The sequence below is a fragment of the Carettochelys insculpta genome, chromosome 17 (assembly GCF_033958435.1).
Source record: "Carettochelys insculpta isolate YL-2023 chromosome 17, ASM3395843v1, whole genome shotgun sequence".
Classification (NCBI taxonomy): Eukaryota; Metazoa; Chordata; order Testudines; family Carettochelyidae; genus Carettochelys; species Carettochelys insculpta.
The window spans coordinates 32314301-32333706 of NC_134153.1; the positions used below are offsets into that span (position 1 = coordinate 32314301).

At 50.2% G+C, this 19406-nt stretch overlaps 1 protein-coding gene across 5 annotated transcripts in view; it reads right to left on the reverse strand.

The window, feature by feature from the left end:
• The window catches only part of CEP250 (centrosomal protein 250), a 137068-nt gene extending 122135 nt beyond the window's left edge, over positions 1 to 14933 (reverse strand). For 2 of the 5 annotated variants that reach the window (XM_075012199.1, XM_075012205.1), the window contains exons 1-6: positions 14714 to 14933; positions 10461 to 10646; positions 5963 to 6022; positions 5142 to 5224; positions 4552 to 4717; positions 3071 to 3177 (exon numbers count right to left, since the gene is read on the reverse strand). In XM_075012199.1, coding sequence (XP_074868300.1) covers positions 3071 to 3177; positions 4552 to 4717; positions 5142 to 5224; positions 5963 to 6022; positions 10461 to 10646 — 602 coding nt within the window. In that variant the 5' untranslated portion in view covers positions 14714 to 14933. Of the gene's footprint in view, positions 1 to 3070; positions 3178 to 4551; positions 4718 to 5141; positions 5225 to 5962; positions 6023 to 10460; positions 10647 to 10753; positions 10893 to 14713 lie in introns of those variants that run through there. The other 3 variants (XM_075012198.1, XM_075012196.1, XM_075012197.1) reach the window with 3 other exon arrangements.
• Between the last annotated feature and the right edge of the window lie 4473 nt (positions 14934 to 19406).

The window sequence follows — 19406 nt, forward strand, 5'->3', positions numbered from 1 at the left end:
TATAGAAACTCTAGAAGAATTCCACAGAGACTTTAACAATCTGCACCCCACCATCACTTTATGCCGCGACCACTCCATGTGAGAAATACATTTCCTGGACACTACAGTAAAAATCAAGGATGACCTGATCAGGACCACACTCTACTGGAAACCCACTGACTGCTATACTTACCTACACGCTTCTAGCTTCCATCCCACACAAACAAAAAGATCCATTGTTTACAGTCAAGCCCTTAGACACAGTCGCATTTGCTCTGATCCTACTGACAGAGACCAAAAACTACAAGATCTCTACCAAATACTCATAAACCTGAATTACCCACCAGGAGAAGTAAAAAAAACCAAATCAACAGGGCCAGACAAATACCCAGAAACCAGCTACTTCAAGATAGGCCCATAAAAACCAACAACAGAACACCACTGGTCATTACCTATAGCCCCCAACTCAAACCACTGCAACACATCATTAAAGACCTACAACCTATCCTTGATCAGGATGCCACACTCCAGAAGGCCCTAGGTGACAGGCCTGTTCTCTCCTACAGACAACCTCCCAACCTTATGAGGATTCTCACCAACAACCGCAGACTATACCACAGGAATACCAGTCCTGAAACTTTTCCTTGCAACAAGCTCCGTTGCCAGCTTTGTCCACATATCTATTCTGGAGATACCATCACTGGACCAAACCAGGTTATTCACAGAATTACGGGCACATTGTCATGTTCCTCTACAAACATCATATATGCCATCATGTGCCAACAATGCCCACATGCTTTGTATATAGAACAAACAGTAAACATACTTTGACAAAGAATGAATGGACACAAAACAGACATTAAAAAGCTCTTAACTCACAAGCCTGTCAGCCAGCACTTTAATGGAGCAGGCCATTCTGTTAATGACCTTAAAGTCTGTGTTTCACTGAAAAGGAACTTTAAGAATCTCCTGCAAAGAGAGAATACTGAACTCTCTTTTATATTCAAATTCGACATATTAACCTGTGGTTTGAACCAGGATGCCAATTACCTGGGTCATTATATGGACTCTTTTACATACTTTTATCTGACTCTTGACTTCCCACCCCCTACCGCCCTCTGCTCTTCTGATTTGCCCACCTCGATTACAGTTTTTCTGATCTGTCACCTTGATTACTATTTTTGGTTCTCTGTGCCTTAAATATTGAGTCTGTTCTGCTATGGCTATGGTCTGAAGAAGTGGGTCCATCCCACGAAATAAATTATTTTGTTAGTCTTCAAACTGCTACTGGACTGCTTTTTAGTTCTGTGAGGCTGTTGCTCTCACAAATACAGGATGCTATCCAGGAGGAGATACGTTGAGAGGAGACAGGCTGACCTTTCATTCTCTTCACCATTGCAACAAACAACTGGGCTGATTTTCTGAACAGTTTCATTCTCTCCATGTAAACAGCTAGCGCCCTGCAGACATCCAGAGAGTAGAATCATTTTCTGCTGGTAGAATGCAGTTTGGGGATAGAACATCAGGAGAAAGATGTGAAACTGCAATGTAACCTTCAAGAGGAAAGCAGGATGAGGGCCGAGCACAACCTTGTCCTTAAAGAACACAGTGTAATCAGGACCTGATATTAGAACTCTGATTTTGGATACTCCCCTAGCTGAAATTATCGCTACCAGGAACACGACCTTTTACGAAAGGTAGAGCAGGGAATATGTCACCAGTGGTTTGAATGGTGATCCCACGATCCTGAAAGGAAGCAGGCTGAAGTCCCTGGCAGGAATGGGCTAATGGATGCTGGAGTTACTCTTCAGGACTGGGCATGGGACACAAGCTACACTGGTAATTTTGAGTAAGGATGTCCGTACACCAATGGGTGACAACCAAGTTCCCGTGTGGATTTTTTCCCACTTGCCTTTCACGCTGTTCGCTATCAGGTGTTATCTGCACACGCCTTAGTGGCATCGTTGCCTTTAATTTTTTTCCATTTGTATGTCGTATAAATATTGCAAAGTGCACTGAGGTATATGCAGATGTGCACCACCAGTAGAAAAACACGAGCTGCCAGATGTGGGCGGGGCATTTAAATATCTTCTCAGTGGCCACACAAGTACACAGCACACAGGGAACGCTGGTCAGAAAAGCCACCTTAAAGGCTCTCTCTTTGTATAAGATCCCAGTTTTGGGATGACTGTTCTTCTTCCCTGCGGTCTTTCTCCTATGGGGTTCTGCAGCATCCTGTTTTCTTAGCCTTCCTGTTTATAGTGTGCAGGCCCCAATGATAAGGATTACTCAGTTAATGTGGTTGCAGTGTCCTCAGTATGCCTATATCAATCAGCTCTAGGATGCCCAAATATGTTTAAGGGGCCCTGGTCCTCATCTTTAGTAGACTCTCCCAAGAGATACTGTGGAAGCCCACCAACCGAGAGATTTATAGCTATAAAACAAAGATTACTACAAAAAGAGATGAACAAATCTCTCTATGGACTATATTAGTTCAATGTATTGCTCCCATCTCTATCCTTCATGATTCTGTTAAAGAAGTAGAGGAAGCATGAGGAGCAGCAGAGGCGGCATAGAAGGAAATGGGAGTGGTGTGAATCAAGCCCATCTGCTGGAATGCCTAAGAGAATTAGTCAGTCATCAGAATTCATTGACTGTCACTAGGGATTAGCTGCCTAGCTCACCAGGGCAGTTTTGAAAATCCAGGCAGGCCCTTCAGTTCTTACTGAACAGCTCGTGTGTGCTGCAGGCATTTTGTAAAGTGAGATGTTTGATTTTTTTTTTTTAATGAGACATTTTGAAAATATGCCCAAACATCTCCACTATCAAGTTCTTTTTTCCAGGGACCCATCACAGTGGTCTGGCAAAACTAACTCGTCCTCACCACCATCTCTGAATGAGACCCCATACCTGCAGCACAGAAACTAAAACTCCTAAGGCAATCCAGATCTTCCAAGGAGAGCTTCAGAACATTCATTTCAGGGGCAATATCGTCCTTTAACTGTAAGCCCAGCATCACTGGAGTTCAGAATAAGGTCTGAGGGGAAGCACCCATTTTTCCTCAACAGCTTGAGGCCCCATTTCTGCTCACCTGTCAGTTGCAGTCTTCATCTCCAGGAAGTGACGGCGAAAGGCTACCACCTTCCGCCACAGGCTGAGAAGTCGATTATGTTCACACCTCAAGTACCCATCAAAGAACTAAATGTGCAGAGACAAAAGCAAACAGCAGCTCAAACTCATGGTGCTAGTCCCCTGCATACCACTCACATCTAAAAAGCCCTATTCTTCCAGAAGGGAGAAAGTCACCATCTCAGAAAAAAAGAACTTCTCCGATAGCAGCCTCAGAAAAAAGGCCAAGGACTGAATGAGCCACCTACTCTGAGTACTTTTCCTAGGGCTACCACATGAGTGCAATTAACAATAGGCACAACCCTCAGCCAGCATGGAGATTACCAAAATAATCATTTAACAACCCTTCAGAGATGTCCCAATGCCAGTCCAGAGAGATGATGATGACTATATATTAGGAAACATATATATTTATAACTTCATAATCACAGGTACTATCCACACAATATAGATCTAGATTAGTATGCACCAAATATTACAACAGTGATATAGCCAAAACTAGATTATCCATAATCCTGTTCATCTACGCTGAGCATTCCATAATTCCTTGTATTTGCTGACGTAAACACTTTGCATAAGCAGACACAAAACTTGTCAAAATCAAGATATGTTCACTCCATGTCTTAGAATCAGCTAGAGAAGTACCTTCATGAATCAGTACTTTGACTGCTAATATCCAAAACAAAGATAAGGAAGAAACAGAAAAAGTTAGGGAACTGAGACAAACTGACAGGCTGGATTTTAGTGACCTGTAAAGGGATGTGTAATTGTAAAATCACATAAATCATACCAGCTGAAATGTATCACTTGGGGAGCATGCATTCAGCATAAAGTGAATGTAACATTATTCACAGGACTGTTTTGTGGAGACTGATATCGTGTAGAACCTTTTTTCTGTACCATATTAATAAACCTGACACTGACTTCAAGTATATTTCATAACAAAATGATGAATCAAAGTATGATCAAGCAACTGACTACAATTTATCAACAGGACAGAAAAAAGTCATTCAGTGTCAGGGGCAAGGTACACAGGCAGGAAGGAAATCTGCAATGCTTCCATCAGGGTTCTAACAGTTCTGGAGATACCTAGTCCTCCAGTCTATAAAACTGCTGATCCAGAACCTAGTCCAAGTGTAAATGTAAAACTAACTCCAAAAGGCAATAACCAAGTGTAACAGGTCTCAATGTCCAGTACAGAGTGGACTTAGTTCCCACTGCCCCACCCCAATCCTACCATTCATAATGGGCTAATATTTGCATCCACCCAGCAACACAGCTTTACCTCTTCAGCATCTTCCAGCAATATAATCTTAGCCTCTCCACTCTGCTAGTCAACACCAATCCATACCCCAAATGGTCATGGTTGGAGGAAAAGAGAATTTCACTGTTCATCTTTCCTCTGTCTTGCATCTCATTTGCTGCTCCCCATCTCAACCCTACCTCTCGTTCTGTACGCCATTCGCTCTCCTTGAGCTCTAATTCGTCCCGGGCCCTCGTCCAGTCAGCTGTCAGTTTTTGCACATCCTCCCTAAGAGCTGTATTCACCTCATTTGCCTTGCCCAAGTGCTCCCGGAGCAGGGTATTCACTTCAGCTAGATTCTCACATCTGGGGAGGGGAGAGAAAAGCAATGAGCACACATGAAATAGAAGCAGAGTTGCAACTATGAAATCATCTTGGGCTCAGAGAGTAACATCTCTGGGCTACGCTCTTGGATTCCACCACCAGGATTCCACGAGTCACCCCATCATAACCTCCCTCCAAGATCTCTGAAACGCGCCCCCCGCCATTATTGACTCCTTTCTCCTTGTCCCACACAGCCAGTCCATCACCCCATTATGCCCTCACCTTCCATCTGCAAAATTCATCCTTTCCTCTCTGCCCCCATGGCTACGATACAAATCCACACCCCTGCAGCTTCACCGCCGCCCCAGGTTGAGCAAGTGGCATTGTTGGAATTTTTCCCCCCCTCTCACCACACATCATTCTCTGACAGCCAGAAAATCCAGAATAATATGTTTTTTCCTCTCACCTTTGTTGCTCCTCTTCCAACTGAACCAGTGCCCTCTCCAGGCTGTTCTCCTCCTTGGCTTCCCTCATATGTGAAAAGGACCCCTTAAAAAGAGACAGAGCATTTAATCAACTCAGCCCAGCCCTTTGTTTTCCTTCTTCTCCACACTCAAACACCCATTCTTCTCCCCTATGCTCTTTCAATACCACCGACTGTGGCTTCCTCCATGGCACAATAATGCAACGACAGAATGGAATGGGACACAGCGTGTGATCCCACATTCCTTTCAGTTCCTGTTTCTTTGAGCAGCACACAACTAACTAGCCTGAGCCAGTAACAGATGGTGCCATTTGGAAAAAATGTTCATTTAGGCTTGGGACACAACCTGGTCCTCCAGTGCACTCCTCGTTTCCCTCCTCCTTTGTCTGCTAATTCTACTCTCCATTAAGCAGAAGCAGCCGCCAGAGTGAGTCACACATTGAAGATCTAAACGTCCTGTTCCTCAAAAGTCCTATATTGTGACCAATTCCAGTTCAGAGACAACTGAGCATGATCGGACAGCAAAACCTGCACCAGGCTGTGGAGGGAGGGGGAACCAAAACAATATAATACAATTGTTCCTTTTTAAAATTATCACTCTGTTTGGTAGAATTTTTGGAACTGATACTTCAAGAACCTACTCTGGTGGCAGAGATGGAGCAAAGTACTGGAAGGAAAGAAACACGTCTTGCAAACTTTAGTGCCTGTAAAACATAATTCACATTGGTTCTGCTGTCTGGATCTCATATCTGCATTAGCTGCCTCTACCCATACTTCCTCAGGCAGCTACCTGCACAACTCACCCCTCTTTCCATTTCCAGCTTCTGTTGCAGCTCCCGACACCAATTCCGGTACTGCAGCACCTGGACAGCCAAGGAGAGTGAGTATGAGCCACTGATGCCTGCAGCAGTATCAGCACCTCATCCCCTAATCTACGCTAAAAAATCTCTGCCTATCTATGACTCGATGGTTGTGAACGGTAGATTTCACAATAACATTAATGTGACCAGCAAAAGAAGGTTAATCAAATATAAGAGTCTCAGTTTGATCATCCAAAAAGAAGACACGACGGATAAAACTGTAAGACTGGAAAAGACCTCTGGAGGTAATCTAGTCCAGTCCCCTGCACCCATGGCAGGACTAAGTAATACCTAGATCACCCCAAAACAGATATTTGTACAGCCTGCTCTTAAAATCCTCCAATGATAGATATTCCACAACCTCTATAAGCAAATTATTCCAGTACTTAACCACCCTAACAGTTTGGATATTAGGAAAAACTTCCTATGTAAACTGCCACTGCTTCAATTTTTAAGGCCTTTGCTTCTTGTCCTATCCACCTGGGTGAACAAGAAAAAATGTTCACCTTCCGCCCTGTAACAACCTTTATGGACTTGAAAATTGTTACCATGTCCCTCTCAATTGTTCATTCTACAGAGAACACAACCCATTTTTTTCCCAATCTTTCCTTATAGGTTATTTTTTCTAGATCATTTATCATTTTGTTTCTCTTCTCTGGACTTTCTCTATTTATATCATATTGTTCCTGAATTATGGGACCCAAAACTGGACACAATAATATACTTGAGACCATATCAGTATAGGGTAGAGCAGAAGAATTACTTCTCATATCTTCCTTACAACACTCCTGTTAAAGCATTCTAGAATGATATTTGCCTCTCTACACTGTTGACCTATATTTAGTTTATTGTCCACTATGACCCCTAGATCCCTTCCTGAAGTGCTACTTCCGAAGCAATCATTTCCCATTTTGTATGTTTATAATTGATTGTTGCTTCCTAAGTGGAGTACTTTGCATTTGTCTTTGCTAAATTTCATCCTATTTTCTTCAGGCCATTTTGAATTACAATCCTAGCCTCAAAACAAAGAAGATTAGAGTTGGAAAAGATCTCAGGAGGTCAGCTAGTCAAAACACCTGCTCAGGGTAGGACCAATCTCATTTAAATCATCACAGCCAGGGCTTTGTCAAACCTGGCCATGAAAACCTCCAACGATAGAAAATCCACCACCTTCCCACGTAACCCAATCCTGAGCTTCACCACCCTCCTAATGAAGTAGCTTCTCCTAATATTCAACCTAGACCTCCCATACTACAATTTGAGACAATTATTCTTTGTTCTGTCTCCTGCAACCACTGAGAACACTCTAGCTTCATCCTTTTTGTGAACCCCCTCATTCTCTCTGTAGCTGATAGGATGTTATCAAATCCCACTACTACTTCTCTTCTGCAGATTAAATAAGGTCCCTCAGCCTCTCCTCGTAAGTTATACTCCACAATACCCAATCATTTTGTTGCCCTTCACTGGAGGACTCCCTCTAATTTGACCACAGCCTTTCTGTAGTGGGGGCGGGGGGGTGCAAAACCGGATGCAATATACTCCAGATGTGGTCTCACCAGTACTGAATAGAGAGAAATCACTTCCCTCCATCAGCAGGGATTGCTGCTATTGATGCTGTCCAATATGCTGTTAGCTTTCTTGGCAACAAGGGCACACTGTTGACTCATATCCAGCTTCTTGTCCACTGTAAAGCACTCCAAATTACCTCCCAAGCACTTGCAATCCCTCTCAGCTTGGTATCATCTATAAACTTTATAAGTATAGTCTATGACATTATCTAAATCACTGATGAAGATATTGTACAGAACTTCACCCAGAACTGATCCCTGCAGGATCCCAGTGGTTATGCCCTATCAGCATGACTATGAATCACAGATAACTGCTTTCTGGGAACAGATTTCCAACCAGTTATATACCCATATAGTAGCTCCAGCTACGTTGTATTCTCCCACTTTTGCTAATGGGAATGTCATGTGAGACAGTATCAAAAGCCTTATTAAAGTCAAGATATATCTACCCCTTCCCCATAACTACAAGGCTTTCTACCCCATGGAAGAAGACTATTATGTTGGTTTTACATCAAATCCATGCTCATGGTTATTTATCACCTCATTGTCTATAACTGACTAGCTTAATTTTGTGCTTCATTATCTTTCTGGATACTGAAGATAGGTTCCTTATTCAGAACACATTCAGCTCTGTGAAAAGCAATGGTGGGATTGAGAAGTGCAGGAAAGTACTGGATAGCAGTGAAATAATGCCCATATACCTACCAAACTACATTCAGCTCATCTGATAGCTAACAAACCATCCTAAAACCTGAAAAAGCCACTGATCATAAAACTGTATAAGGAATCTTATACACAGGAATAAAACTCCAAAAAAATATACAAAACAAGCCGACACATCCCAGTTACTGCAAACCTAATGCAACACAGTTACAATAAACAACATCAGTGAGACTAGTCACCTACATGGAGCTAACAATGGAGAAGAAAACCAATCTCGCCCACACGGCCTGAGAATACACACAGCATAGAGAGGGGGAAAAAAAGGATGGGAGGGAAGAGCACAACAGAGAAGGTTTGTTATACATACTTCAAAATATTGTTGAAAAAGTTGAGAATACTATCTGAAAAACACAAAGACCCTTTAACAGCAATCTACACAATTCTGAAGATACAACAAACATTCCCTACAGGAAAAAACAAATTATGTGAAAAATGTGATGAAACCGTAGACAGAAACCCTCCTGAATTATCTGGTGGAAATGCACTTCTCACCTATTTGTTATTGTTAGTATAATCATTTGTTCTCTGATAATGCCCACAATATGCTAGCGGCCATCCAAGCATATGGGCCATAATTCTTTCAAATCTCACCTGAAAAGTTTAAAATAAAACTTCTTCAATTCCTCATTATCAAACAGTGGGAGTAATACCTATAAACCATTTCTATATTTTAACCTCCTGCACGCCACAGTAGCCTCTTCTCGAGCATTCATTTCAATAGCACTGATCTTTTCATATCTGCACCGTAAGAACATACTTTGTCACATCTGCCGCCCACAAAACAAGATAGAAGCAATGGGGGTGTGAAGGTGTTCACATTTTATATTCTGATTTGGAATGCCCCAGAACAAGAACACATGTCAGGCTGCTATAAATTCCACAGACTGCTAGAGACAATGAACAAACAGAATAAAGCAAAACACCAATTACAGGAACAAGAACGGTTGAATTTGGAGGAATTTCTCTCAGAAAATGGGATTGCCAGATCCTGCAGAAATACAACTTAACTAAAGGAAGCTCAACTACAGAAGACCACATCAAAGCAGACAATCTTAAGTCATACAGCTGTCTTTGTCCTATCACATATCCCTAAAATAGAGAGGGCAGACAATAGCCTCAGTGTGTTAGTAAACATTTTAGAACCTTCACACTGCATCATGGAATTCAACATTTTGCCTCCAGTCCTAAACGTCCACCAAGTGATGGACTGGCAGAATGTGGAGTTAAAATCATGTTAAAAGAGACTAGACATGCAATGGACTCACTTATTTCCCTTTTTAGCTACATAGCAAAACTGTATTGCTCCACTGATGGCTCCAGTGTCCCCTTCCTTGTTACTCACACCACTCTCCAGCTTTCCAAAGAACAACATACTGCTCTCCCCTCCTCCACACCAGAATTCCCTTTCATCCCTCCAGCACAAATCCAGACCCCACACTGTACTCCTCACCTCTGGTGACATTTACTATAGCAACCCAGCCTTCTCTCCACTGCCACCAGCCTCTCTCACTTCACCCCTACCAGCATTCTAACCTCTTATCTGTCTCTTTTCTTTCCCTAGCTCTCTCTGGAACACCCACTCCATCTCTAAAAAGATGTCAGCTGTCCAAAGCTTCTCCATATCTTCCTCCCTCCAGCTCCTGGCTCACAGATGGTGACCCTACCCTAGATTTGTCAGAAGCTGGGAACAGACAACCTGGGATAGATCGCCTGATCCTTGGCTGTTCTGTTCACTCCCTCTGGGGCACCTTGAACTGGCAAATGTCAGAAGACAGGATACTGGGCTCGAAGGACCTTTGGTTGACCCAATTTGGCCGTTCTTATGTTACCCCAGTATAACTTCGTCTTTCCACGACTTCTTGTACATCAGCACTGATGACATCTCACTCTTGGCCATCTCTTTTCTGCCCTCTCTTCCCTTGATTACCTTCATGGGGAACAAATATCAGGTACTAAAAGGACCTCTCCCCCTCTCTTTTTTGGCCTTCCTGGGTATAGAGAGACTCCAGAAGGAAACTACCTAGAAATTGTAGTGATGTGCCTCCCCTTTTTGTCTTCTACTCATGATCTTCCCATACCTCCGCAAAAGCTCTTCATGCCTCTTGCACTGCCTCCCTGCTTGGATGCTCAGGGATATACTTTTGCTTTACCTTTCCTTGCAGCTTCTGCACAAGCACTGCCTGCCTATGCTGTGCCTCCTGCGCATTCTGCAGCTTGCGTTGACAGGATGCCTGGCTTTCCATCACCTGCTGATGTAGAGTTGCTATCTGCTCCTTGGGCAGTACCTGTAACGTCTGCAGTTTCATGCTTCCCACCTCTTTGTCTCCTGACTCCATCTAAGGATCACAGAATGGTAGAAAGTTAATACAGGAAAAGCATTATGGCCCAGCAGTAAGTCAGGAGCCTCAGCTGTTAGCTGAAGCAGGGAAGAGGATGAAGACACCTGAAGCTAGTTAGCTTTGCCCGCCCATTAGGTCTGGCTGTGAAGGCACCCACAGTATCCAATCAGGAGGCTCCTGCGCTGGAATAAGCTGACCAGTGCAAGCTTCAGTGTCTGGTCCCTGCTGGACGAAGAAGCAGCATGCCCTGAAGAGTCTGGCCCTTGATCTGAAGCATAGGTTCATCAGTACTTAGCAGCAAGATTACCCCAACGTAGGAGAGGCCAACCTTTTTGCATTGGGGGCCACATGGCAATTCTGTACATGTTCCGGGAGCTGAACACAAAATAGCCCCTAAGACGCACCCCCTTCCCCAGACTTAACCCCTCTCAGCCCCAAACCTGACCCCCATCTGCCTCAGATGACAAGCTCCATGTGCTGCTGCTGCTCCTATGCAGCCACGGTCACTGCCACCACCTCCCCCTGCTTCTCAGTGAGGCTATGTGGCTCCAGCAGGGGCAGACATGGCCACCCCTCCCAGCACCTCTCTTACCCACTTCCCTCACTTGCAGCACAGGTAGCTCTCTGCCCTGCTCTGCTGGAATAATGGAACTAAACTGAATTGGTTTAAGGGCTGGCTGGGCAATGGGAGGGATCCAGCCATCAAACCAATTAAATTTAGTTCCATTATTCCAGACGCAACAGGGCAGAGAGCTGCAAATGGCTCCTTAAAGAGCTGCAGATTGCTGACCCCTACCCCAGCCTGACTGCACCCCACACCCCGCACTCAGGCTGGCTTGGGTAAAATGGCGCTGCTGCCATGGGAAGAGGCTTTGCAGGCCAGATTCTGGCCGGCGGGCCATGTGTTGGCCACCCCTGCCCTAGAAGCTGGAAACAGCCGTGTGGGTGGCAGCACAAGATGTAGCCTTCCCACACTCACTGCCCCATGGCAAACCCCAGCCATACAAGGAGCTACAACACATAGAAGTGGAAGGAACCTGGAGAGGTCACCAAGTCCAATCCCCTGCAGTCATGGCAGGAATGAACATCATCTACAACAAGGGGCAGGGAAGATCAGGCCCATTCCATCAGGAACCTCAGGCAGGGGGCAGCCCCATGCCACCCTCAGTGTGCCTCTGCGCTGCTCAGAGAGCAGGACGAGGGGGTGTTTCCCATGCTGCCCCTGTCCACCCAGCACTGGTGAATGGAAGATGACAGACTATGCTGGAGGCAGGGGCAGCATGCAAAGCCTCCCCCCATCATCTCCCCCCAACCAGCCCATGTCACAGAGATGCAAACGGAGGGAGCAGCCAGCCACTTTGAGAGGCATGGAGCTGTGGCCGGCATGGAGTCTACCTAAGTGTCACAATGGGCTGTTGCCCAGAAGCTGCTTAGGTAAATGCCTCCCTACACCTGTTCCTATACCCCCTCCACCAGGCCAGAATCCTCTCCTGCACCCAGAGCTCTCAAGGCTCCTGCACCACAATCCCCTACCCCAGCTCAGAATCTCCTCCTTCACCTAAACTTCATCTCAGAACCCACACCCTCTCCTGCGCCCCAGTCTCCTAACCCAAGTTCCCTAATGCACCCAAACTCCATCCAAGACCTCGCACCCCCTCCATAGAAAAGTGCAGCTCTTGACCACTTAAAGTCTTGGAGTGTCCCTCCAGTCAAAAATTATTGCCTTTCCCACATCTAGAATATTCCTGAAAGGTGTTAGTCTACCCTGCTCTTAAAAAGCTCTGGACATTCCACAACTTCCCTAGGCACTTTATTCCAGTGTTTAACCACCCCAGCAATTAGGATTTTTTCTCTAATATCCAACCTAAGTCTCCCCTACTGAAATTTAAGACTATTGCTTCCTGCCATATCCTCAGAACAGAGAACAATTCCCCCCTCCTCATAACAAACTTTTAGGTATACTTGAAAGCTCTTATGTCCCCTCTCAGTTTTCTCCTTTCCAAACTAAAACTCAGTTCTTTCCATCTTTCCTCACAGGTTATGTTTTCTAGACACTTAATCATTTTTATTGCTCTTCTCTGGACCTTCTCCAATTTGCTCACATCCTTCCTTACTCTCTGTAAGCTGAGAGCTTGGGTGATCATCCAGGAGAAATTCACATGCCGCCACATTTCTCCATGCACATAAATTTATTCTGCACGTGAATGGAATAAATTAGAGGGAACGCTGTCACCCAGAACCGGACACAATACTCCAGATGAGGCCTGATCAGCATGAAGCAGAACAGAAGAATTACTTCTGATCTCTTGTTTACAATACTCCTACTCCCAGAAAAATGTCTGCTTTTTTAACAATGTCACATTGTTAACTCATGCAGTAAAACCCGAGTCACACGAGGTTGCGTCCCTGCAACCCCCTTGTAACTCAAATTTTCACACAAGTCAGGGTGGGGAGCCAGGAACCAGGCTGCCCCTGGGTTCCCAGCCCCTGCCCCCCTTGCAGGACCCAGGAAGCCCAGCAGCCCACCTGGGCTAGTCAGTTTCTCGGCTGCTTCTCCCTGCCTTGCCCCAGCTGCAGGGCTGTCAGTGGAGGGGAAGGGGCTCTTGGCTGGCCTAGGTACCCATAGCTGCTGGCAGTCAGGCAGGCCAACAGTCGCCAAGCAGCCTGGAGTTGTGCCTAACCTCCGCAACCGTGAGCTATGCGCAGTGTGACGCCGCCTCTCCGGGGTTACCGGCTCAGCCTGTGGCGCACCGTGACCTCTCAATCCCTCTCCGCAGGGCTCTGTGCCAGGCGGCTTCTTCCCGTTGGGCCTATGGGGGACCGGCCCTCCCGAGGCACAGAGCAGCGGCTCCTCCTCACACCGCTTTCCCACTTGTCCCGACCAGGCTGATCGTCTGGTCCCACAGTGACAGAGACCAACCCCCACAGCAACGCCCCACTTGCTGGAACCTGGCATCTAGCCAGCGCTGCCCCCACCCGCTGAGCCATCTGCCCTGGAGATGAGGGGGCAGCGCAAAGTCATCCACAGCTGCCCCAGGCCTGTCACTCAGCACCATGCGGCCCCCCCAGCCTGTAACGCCGCGCCGCCGGGCCTGTCACCCCGCACTTCACATCCCCATGCCTGTCACCCCGCGCCCATCACCTCGGGCCACGCGCCCCCCCTGGGCCCGTCACCCCACGCCACTCGCCCCCATGCCTGTCACCCTGCGCCACATGCCCCCCATGCCTGTCACCCTGCACCCCCCAGGCCCATCACCCCCGTGCCCCGCCAGCCCGCACCACGCCCCCCCCGGGCCCATCACCCCACGCCACGCAGCCCCCCAGGCTCCATGCCACGCGCCCCCCCGGGCCCGTCACCCCACACCACACAGCCCCCCAGGCCCCGTCACCCCGCACCACACAGCCCCCCAGGCCCCGCGCCACCCGGGCCTGTCACCCCGCGCCACGCCCCCCCCGGGCCCGTCACCCTGCGCCACGCAGCCCCCCAGGGCCTGTGCCACGCCCTCCCCTGGGCCCGTCACCTCGCGCCACACAGCCCCCCAGGCCGCATGCCACGCTCTCCCGGGCCCGTCACCCTGCGCCACGCAGCCCCCCAGGCCGCATGCCACGCTCTCCCGGGCCCGTCACCCCGCGCCACGCAGCCCCCCAGGCCGCATGCCACGCTCTCCCGGGCCCGTCACCCTGCGCCACGCAGCCCCCCAGGCCGCATGCCACGCTCTCCCGGGCCCGTCACCCCATGCCACGCAGCCCCCCAGGCCGCACGCCACGCCCCCCCGGGCCCGTCACCCCGCGCCACGCAGCCCCCCGGGGCCCGTCACCCCGCGCCACGCAGCTCCCCCCGGGCCCGTCACCCCGCGCCACGCAGCTCCCCCAAGCCCCGCGCCACGCGCCCCCCGGGCCCGTCACCCCGCACCACGCGCCCCCCAGGCCGCACGCCACGCCCCCCCGGGCCCGTCACCCCACGCCACGCGCCACGCAGCCCCCCCGGGCCCGTCACCCCGCGCCACGCGCCCCCCAGGCCCCGCACCACGCGCCCCCCGGGCCCGTCACCCCGCGCCACTCGCCTCGCTCCGCCCCGCCCCGCTGAGGGCGCTGAGCCCCGCGGTCCGGCAGCTCCTCTCCCGCCCGCCGGGCGCCGCGTTAATAGCCCGGGCCGGGTCCAGCGCCGGGGCCGGCTCGAGTTCAAGCGGGTGTCGCGAGGGAACAACCCGCCCGTCCGCCGCCGCGAGCCCCAGGCTGCGCTCGGCCGGGCCGGGCCGGGCCGGGCCCTGCGCGCTCCGCTCCGCCGTGCACGCGCCGCCCGCCGCTCCCCGCCTCCTCCTGCCGCGCGCGCAGCGGGCCCCCGACGCGGGGCCGCGCATCGTCGCTTTTCGCGCCGCCCTCTGGCGGGGTCCCTGGCCCGGCCCCGCCCGGCCCGAGTGCGCCTCTGCCCGCGGCGTGTGCGCTGGGCCCCGGGGGATCCATGTGCGGCTGGCAGCGCCCACTGCCGGGCTGGTGCCCGGGGGAGCCATGTGGGGCTGGCAGCGCCCAGTGCCCGGGGGGAACCATTTGGGGCTGGCAGCGCCCAGCGCCCGGCTGGTGCCCAGGAAAACCATGTGCGGCTGGCAGCGCCCACTGCCCGGCTGGTGCCCGGGGGGACCATGTGGGGCTGGCAGCGCCCACTGCCCGGCTGGTGCCCAGGAAAACCATGTGGGGCTGGCAGCGCCCACTGCCCGGCTGGAGCCCAGGAAAACCATGTGCGGCTGGCAGCGCCCACTGCCCGGCTGGAGCCCGGGGGGACCATGTGGGGCTGGCAGCGCCCACTGCCCGGCTGGTGCCCAGGAAAACCATGTGCGGCTGGCAGCGCCCACTGCCCGGCTGGAGCCCGGGGGGACCATGTGGGGCTGGCAGCGCCCACTGCCCGGCTGGTGCCCAGGAAAACCATGTGCGGCTGGCAGCGCCCACTGCCCGGCTGGAGCCCGGGGGGACCATGTGGGGCTGGCAGCGCCCACTGCCCGGCTGGTGCCCAGGAAAACCATGTGCGGCTGGCAGCGCCCACTGCCCGGCTGGAGTCCGGGGGGACCATGTGGGGCTGGCAGCGCCCACTGCCCGGCTGGTGCCCAGGAAAACCATGTGGGGCTGGCAGCGCCCACTGCCCGGCTGGAGCCTAGGGGGGAACCATGTGCGGCTGGCAGCGCCCAGTGCCCAACTGGAGCCCGGGGGGGAACCATGTGGGGCTGACAGCGCCCAGTGCCCGACTGGAGCCCTGGGGGGGAACCATGTGCGGCTGGCAGCGCCCACTGCCGGGCTGGAGCCTGGGGGGAACCATGTGGGGCTGGCAGCGCCCACTGCCCGGCTGGTGCCCGGGGGAGCCATGTGGGGCTGGCAGTGCCCAGTGCCCGCCTGGAGCCCGAGGGGAACCATGTGGGGCTGGCAGCGCCTAGTGCCCGGCTGGGCCCCGGGGGATCCATGTGGGGCTGGCAGCGCCCACTGCCCAGCTGGTGCCCGGGGGGAACCATGTGGGGCTGGCAGCGCCCAGCGCCCGGCTGGAGCCCGGGGGGACCATGTGGGGCTGGCAGCGCCCAGCGCCCGGCTGGTGCCCAGGAAAACCATGTGCGGCTGGCAGCGCCCAGTGCCTGGCTGGTGCCCAGGGGAGCCATGTGGGGCTGGCAGCGCCCACTGCCCGGCTGGAGCCTGGGGGGACCATGTGGGGCTGGCAGCGCCCAGTGCCCAGCTGGAACCCGGGGGGAACCATGTGGGGCTGGCAGCGCCCAGTGCCCGACTGGAGCGCAGGGGAAACCATGTGGGGCTGGCAGTGCCCAATGCCTGGCCGGAGCCGGAGCAGGGGACCATGTGGGGCTGGCAGCCCCCCTTGGTTTAGTCTCTCACCAACAGCATCACAGAGGATGAGATCCGTTGATTAACAGCTTAGTCCAAGCAATGTGTATCCAGGGGATCAGTCCTGGGGCTTGTTTTCTTCAATATTTTCATTAATGATCTGGATGATGGGATGAATGACACTGAGCTAGTGGGAGAGGCAGAGATGCTCGATGGTGGGGATAGTCTGGATAGGGTGACCATACTTTCCTATGCCAAATGTGACACTTGGTAAAACTGCTCAGACTTCAGCGAGTTCAATGGAAATCAGTCAGTCCTATGCAGTACAAGTGTTCAAAATAACATTGTTTCCTGAGCACCCATTAAAAAGACATACTACATTTTTTAACTAATAGGTAAACAAATTAAAAATACATATTTTAAGTGAACTGAAGTTTGCCAGAAGTTTACAATGGAGACTGCTGCATGCACATGGTTTCTAATGCAAAAGCTTCTTCTTGACTTCCAATGAGATGTCTATGATAATACAAAGTCAACATTTATTAGCTGTAACCATTTATACACCATGGGAAGCTGGGAACAGCGCTGCAGCCCTGAGGGTGTGACTCCTAGCTGCCCCACTATGTGGGGAGATGGGAAGAGGCTGCTGCCCTGCCCTGTGGGGAGGGCTCCCCAGCTGTGGAAGGTGGCTGCCCCGTGGTGTGGGGGTTTTCCCAGCTCCAGGGGTGGCTGCTTTACATGGGAGGGGTGTCCCTGGCTCCACAGGCAGCTGCCCTACAGCACAGGAGGGATGGAACTATTTCTCTGCAGGGGTCTCCCTGGCTGTGTACCCCCAAAGAGAGGCACCAGGTCCCCTTAAAATCTTAAACAAGGAGTGAGGGGGCATATGCATGCTCCCAACATACCATGCCTTACCATATGTCAGAACCCCATGCCTAGAGTAAATATTAATAAGCATATGGAGATACACATCAACTGGAAGGGACCTTGAGAAGTCACTGAGTTTAGTCCCCTGCCCTTTTGTCAGGGCCAGCACCTTCCTTTTTTATCTATTTGCCCCAGATTCCCAAAGCGCCCCCTCAAGGATTGAGCTCCCAACCCCTGGTTTAGCAGGCTAATGCACAAACTACTGAATTATCCCTCCCCACAGTAAAATGGAGGACTGAGCCAAAAGAAATGTAATGAGGTTCAATAAGGACAAGTGCAAAATCTTGCACTTTGGGAGAAGAATCCCATGCATTGCCCCAGGTTTGAGACTGACTGGCTAAGCAGCAACTCCACAGAAAAGGGCCTGGGGATTATAGCGGATAAGAAGCTGAATATAAGTCAACAGTGTGTCCTTGTTGCCAAGAAGGATAAAGGTATATTGGGCTGCATTAGTAGGAGCATTGCCAACAAGCAGAGGAAAGTGAGTGTTCCCTTTATTTGGCACTAGTGATACAACATGCGCTGGAGCAGTGCATCCAGTTTTTGGCCCCCACTACGGAAAGAACATGGACAAATTAGAGGGAGTCAGGGGCTGGGGCACATGACTTATGAGATGAGGGTGAGAGAGTTGCACTTATTCTTCAGAAGAGTGTGTGGGTAGAGGAGGGGATTTGATAGCAGCCTTCAACTGCCTTAAGGGATGGACATGCTAAAAAGCATGGAGCCAGGCTATCCTCGGTGGTGGCAGATGACAGAACAAGGCACCATTGTCTCAAGTTGCAGGTGTGGGATGTTGGTTGTGTACTAGGGAAAACTATCTCACTAAGAGAATGATGAAGCACTGGAATGGGTTATCTGAGGAGGTGCTAGAATCTCTACCATTAGAAGTTTTTAATGCCAGTCTCGACAAAGCCCTGGCTGGGATGATTAGTTGGGGTTTGTCCTGCTTTGAGCAGGGGACTGGACTAGATGGCCTCCTGAGAGCTCTTCCAAAACTAATATTCGGTGTTACAGTATTTCATGCAAAGTGCAATGACGGTTTGTGTGCACCACGTTCTGTAGAAATGGAGAATTTTATCTAGCGTTTTGTTTTATCCAGTATAACCTAATAATTATGAACACCGGAGTTATGAACTAACCATTCAACCCCACATTTAATTTGGAACTGGAAGTACTGTGACAAAATTGATGAATGTGAGCTTTTATCTGAAATGTCAGGAGTGAAAGTATAATAACAGGAAGTTAATAGGAATGTTTTGTCTGAAATATCAGGAGGAAAGTGTAGGGAGTTGATGCATTGCAGTGGGCATATAGGTGTTACCGTAACTGTAGCCATCTGATCCAGGGAGTTAAAAATGTACCTCGTTGGCAATAAACCTGGCTTGGTGCCTCCATACCTTATCTGATTTTGTGGTCTTTGGGGGTTTTCTTGGAACCTGTTGTGCTGGCTATCTGTGCAGACCCAGGGCACCACACAGAGAGAGCACGCACACGAGGCCAAAAATCTATCAGCATCTGACAGAACACCACATTGGTGACAAATGGTTCCACAGCTTGACTGCGTGCTGTGTGAAGAAAAACTTACTTTTAAACCTGCTACCTTTTCATTTCAGTTGGTGACCCCTAGTACTTACATTATGGGAACAAGTAAATAAAGAGAACTTACTCACTTGTGTAGTAACAATGGTTCTTTGAGATGTGTCAAGCTGTAGTTAGCCAGACCACGCATGTGCAGGAGTGCACCGGAATCTTTGCGCACTTTTGGTCTCATGTGCAATCTGGTTCAAGCCAGTTCCTCGAAGCCTACCTCAGGAGCATCTGAAAAACATAGAGCAGACCTCCGAAGTAGGGAGGGACAGGTGGGTAGTGGAGCACCCACAGGGACACATCTCAAAGAACCATCATTACTACACAAGTGAGTAACCTCTCTTTCTTCTTTGAGTGGTCTCCGTGGGTGCTCCATGTTACGTGACTATACAGCAATAGTCCCAAATGCAGAAGATGTGGTGGAAA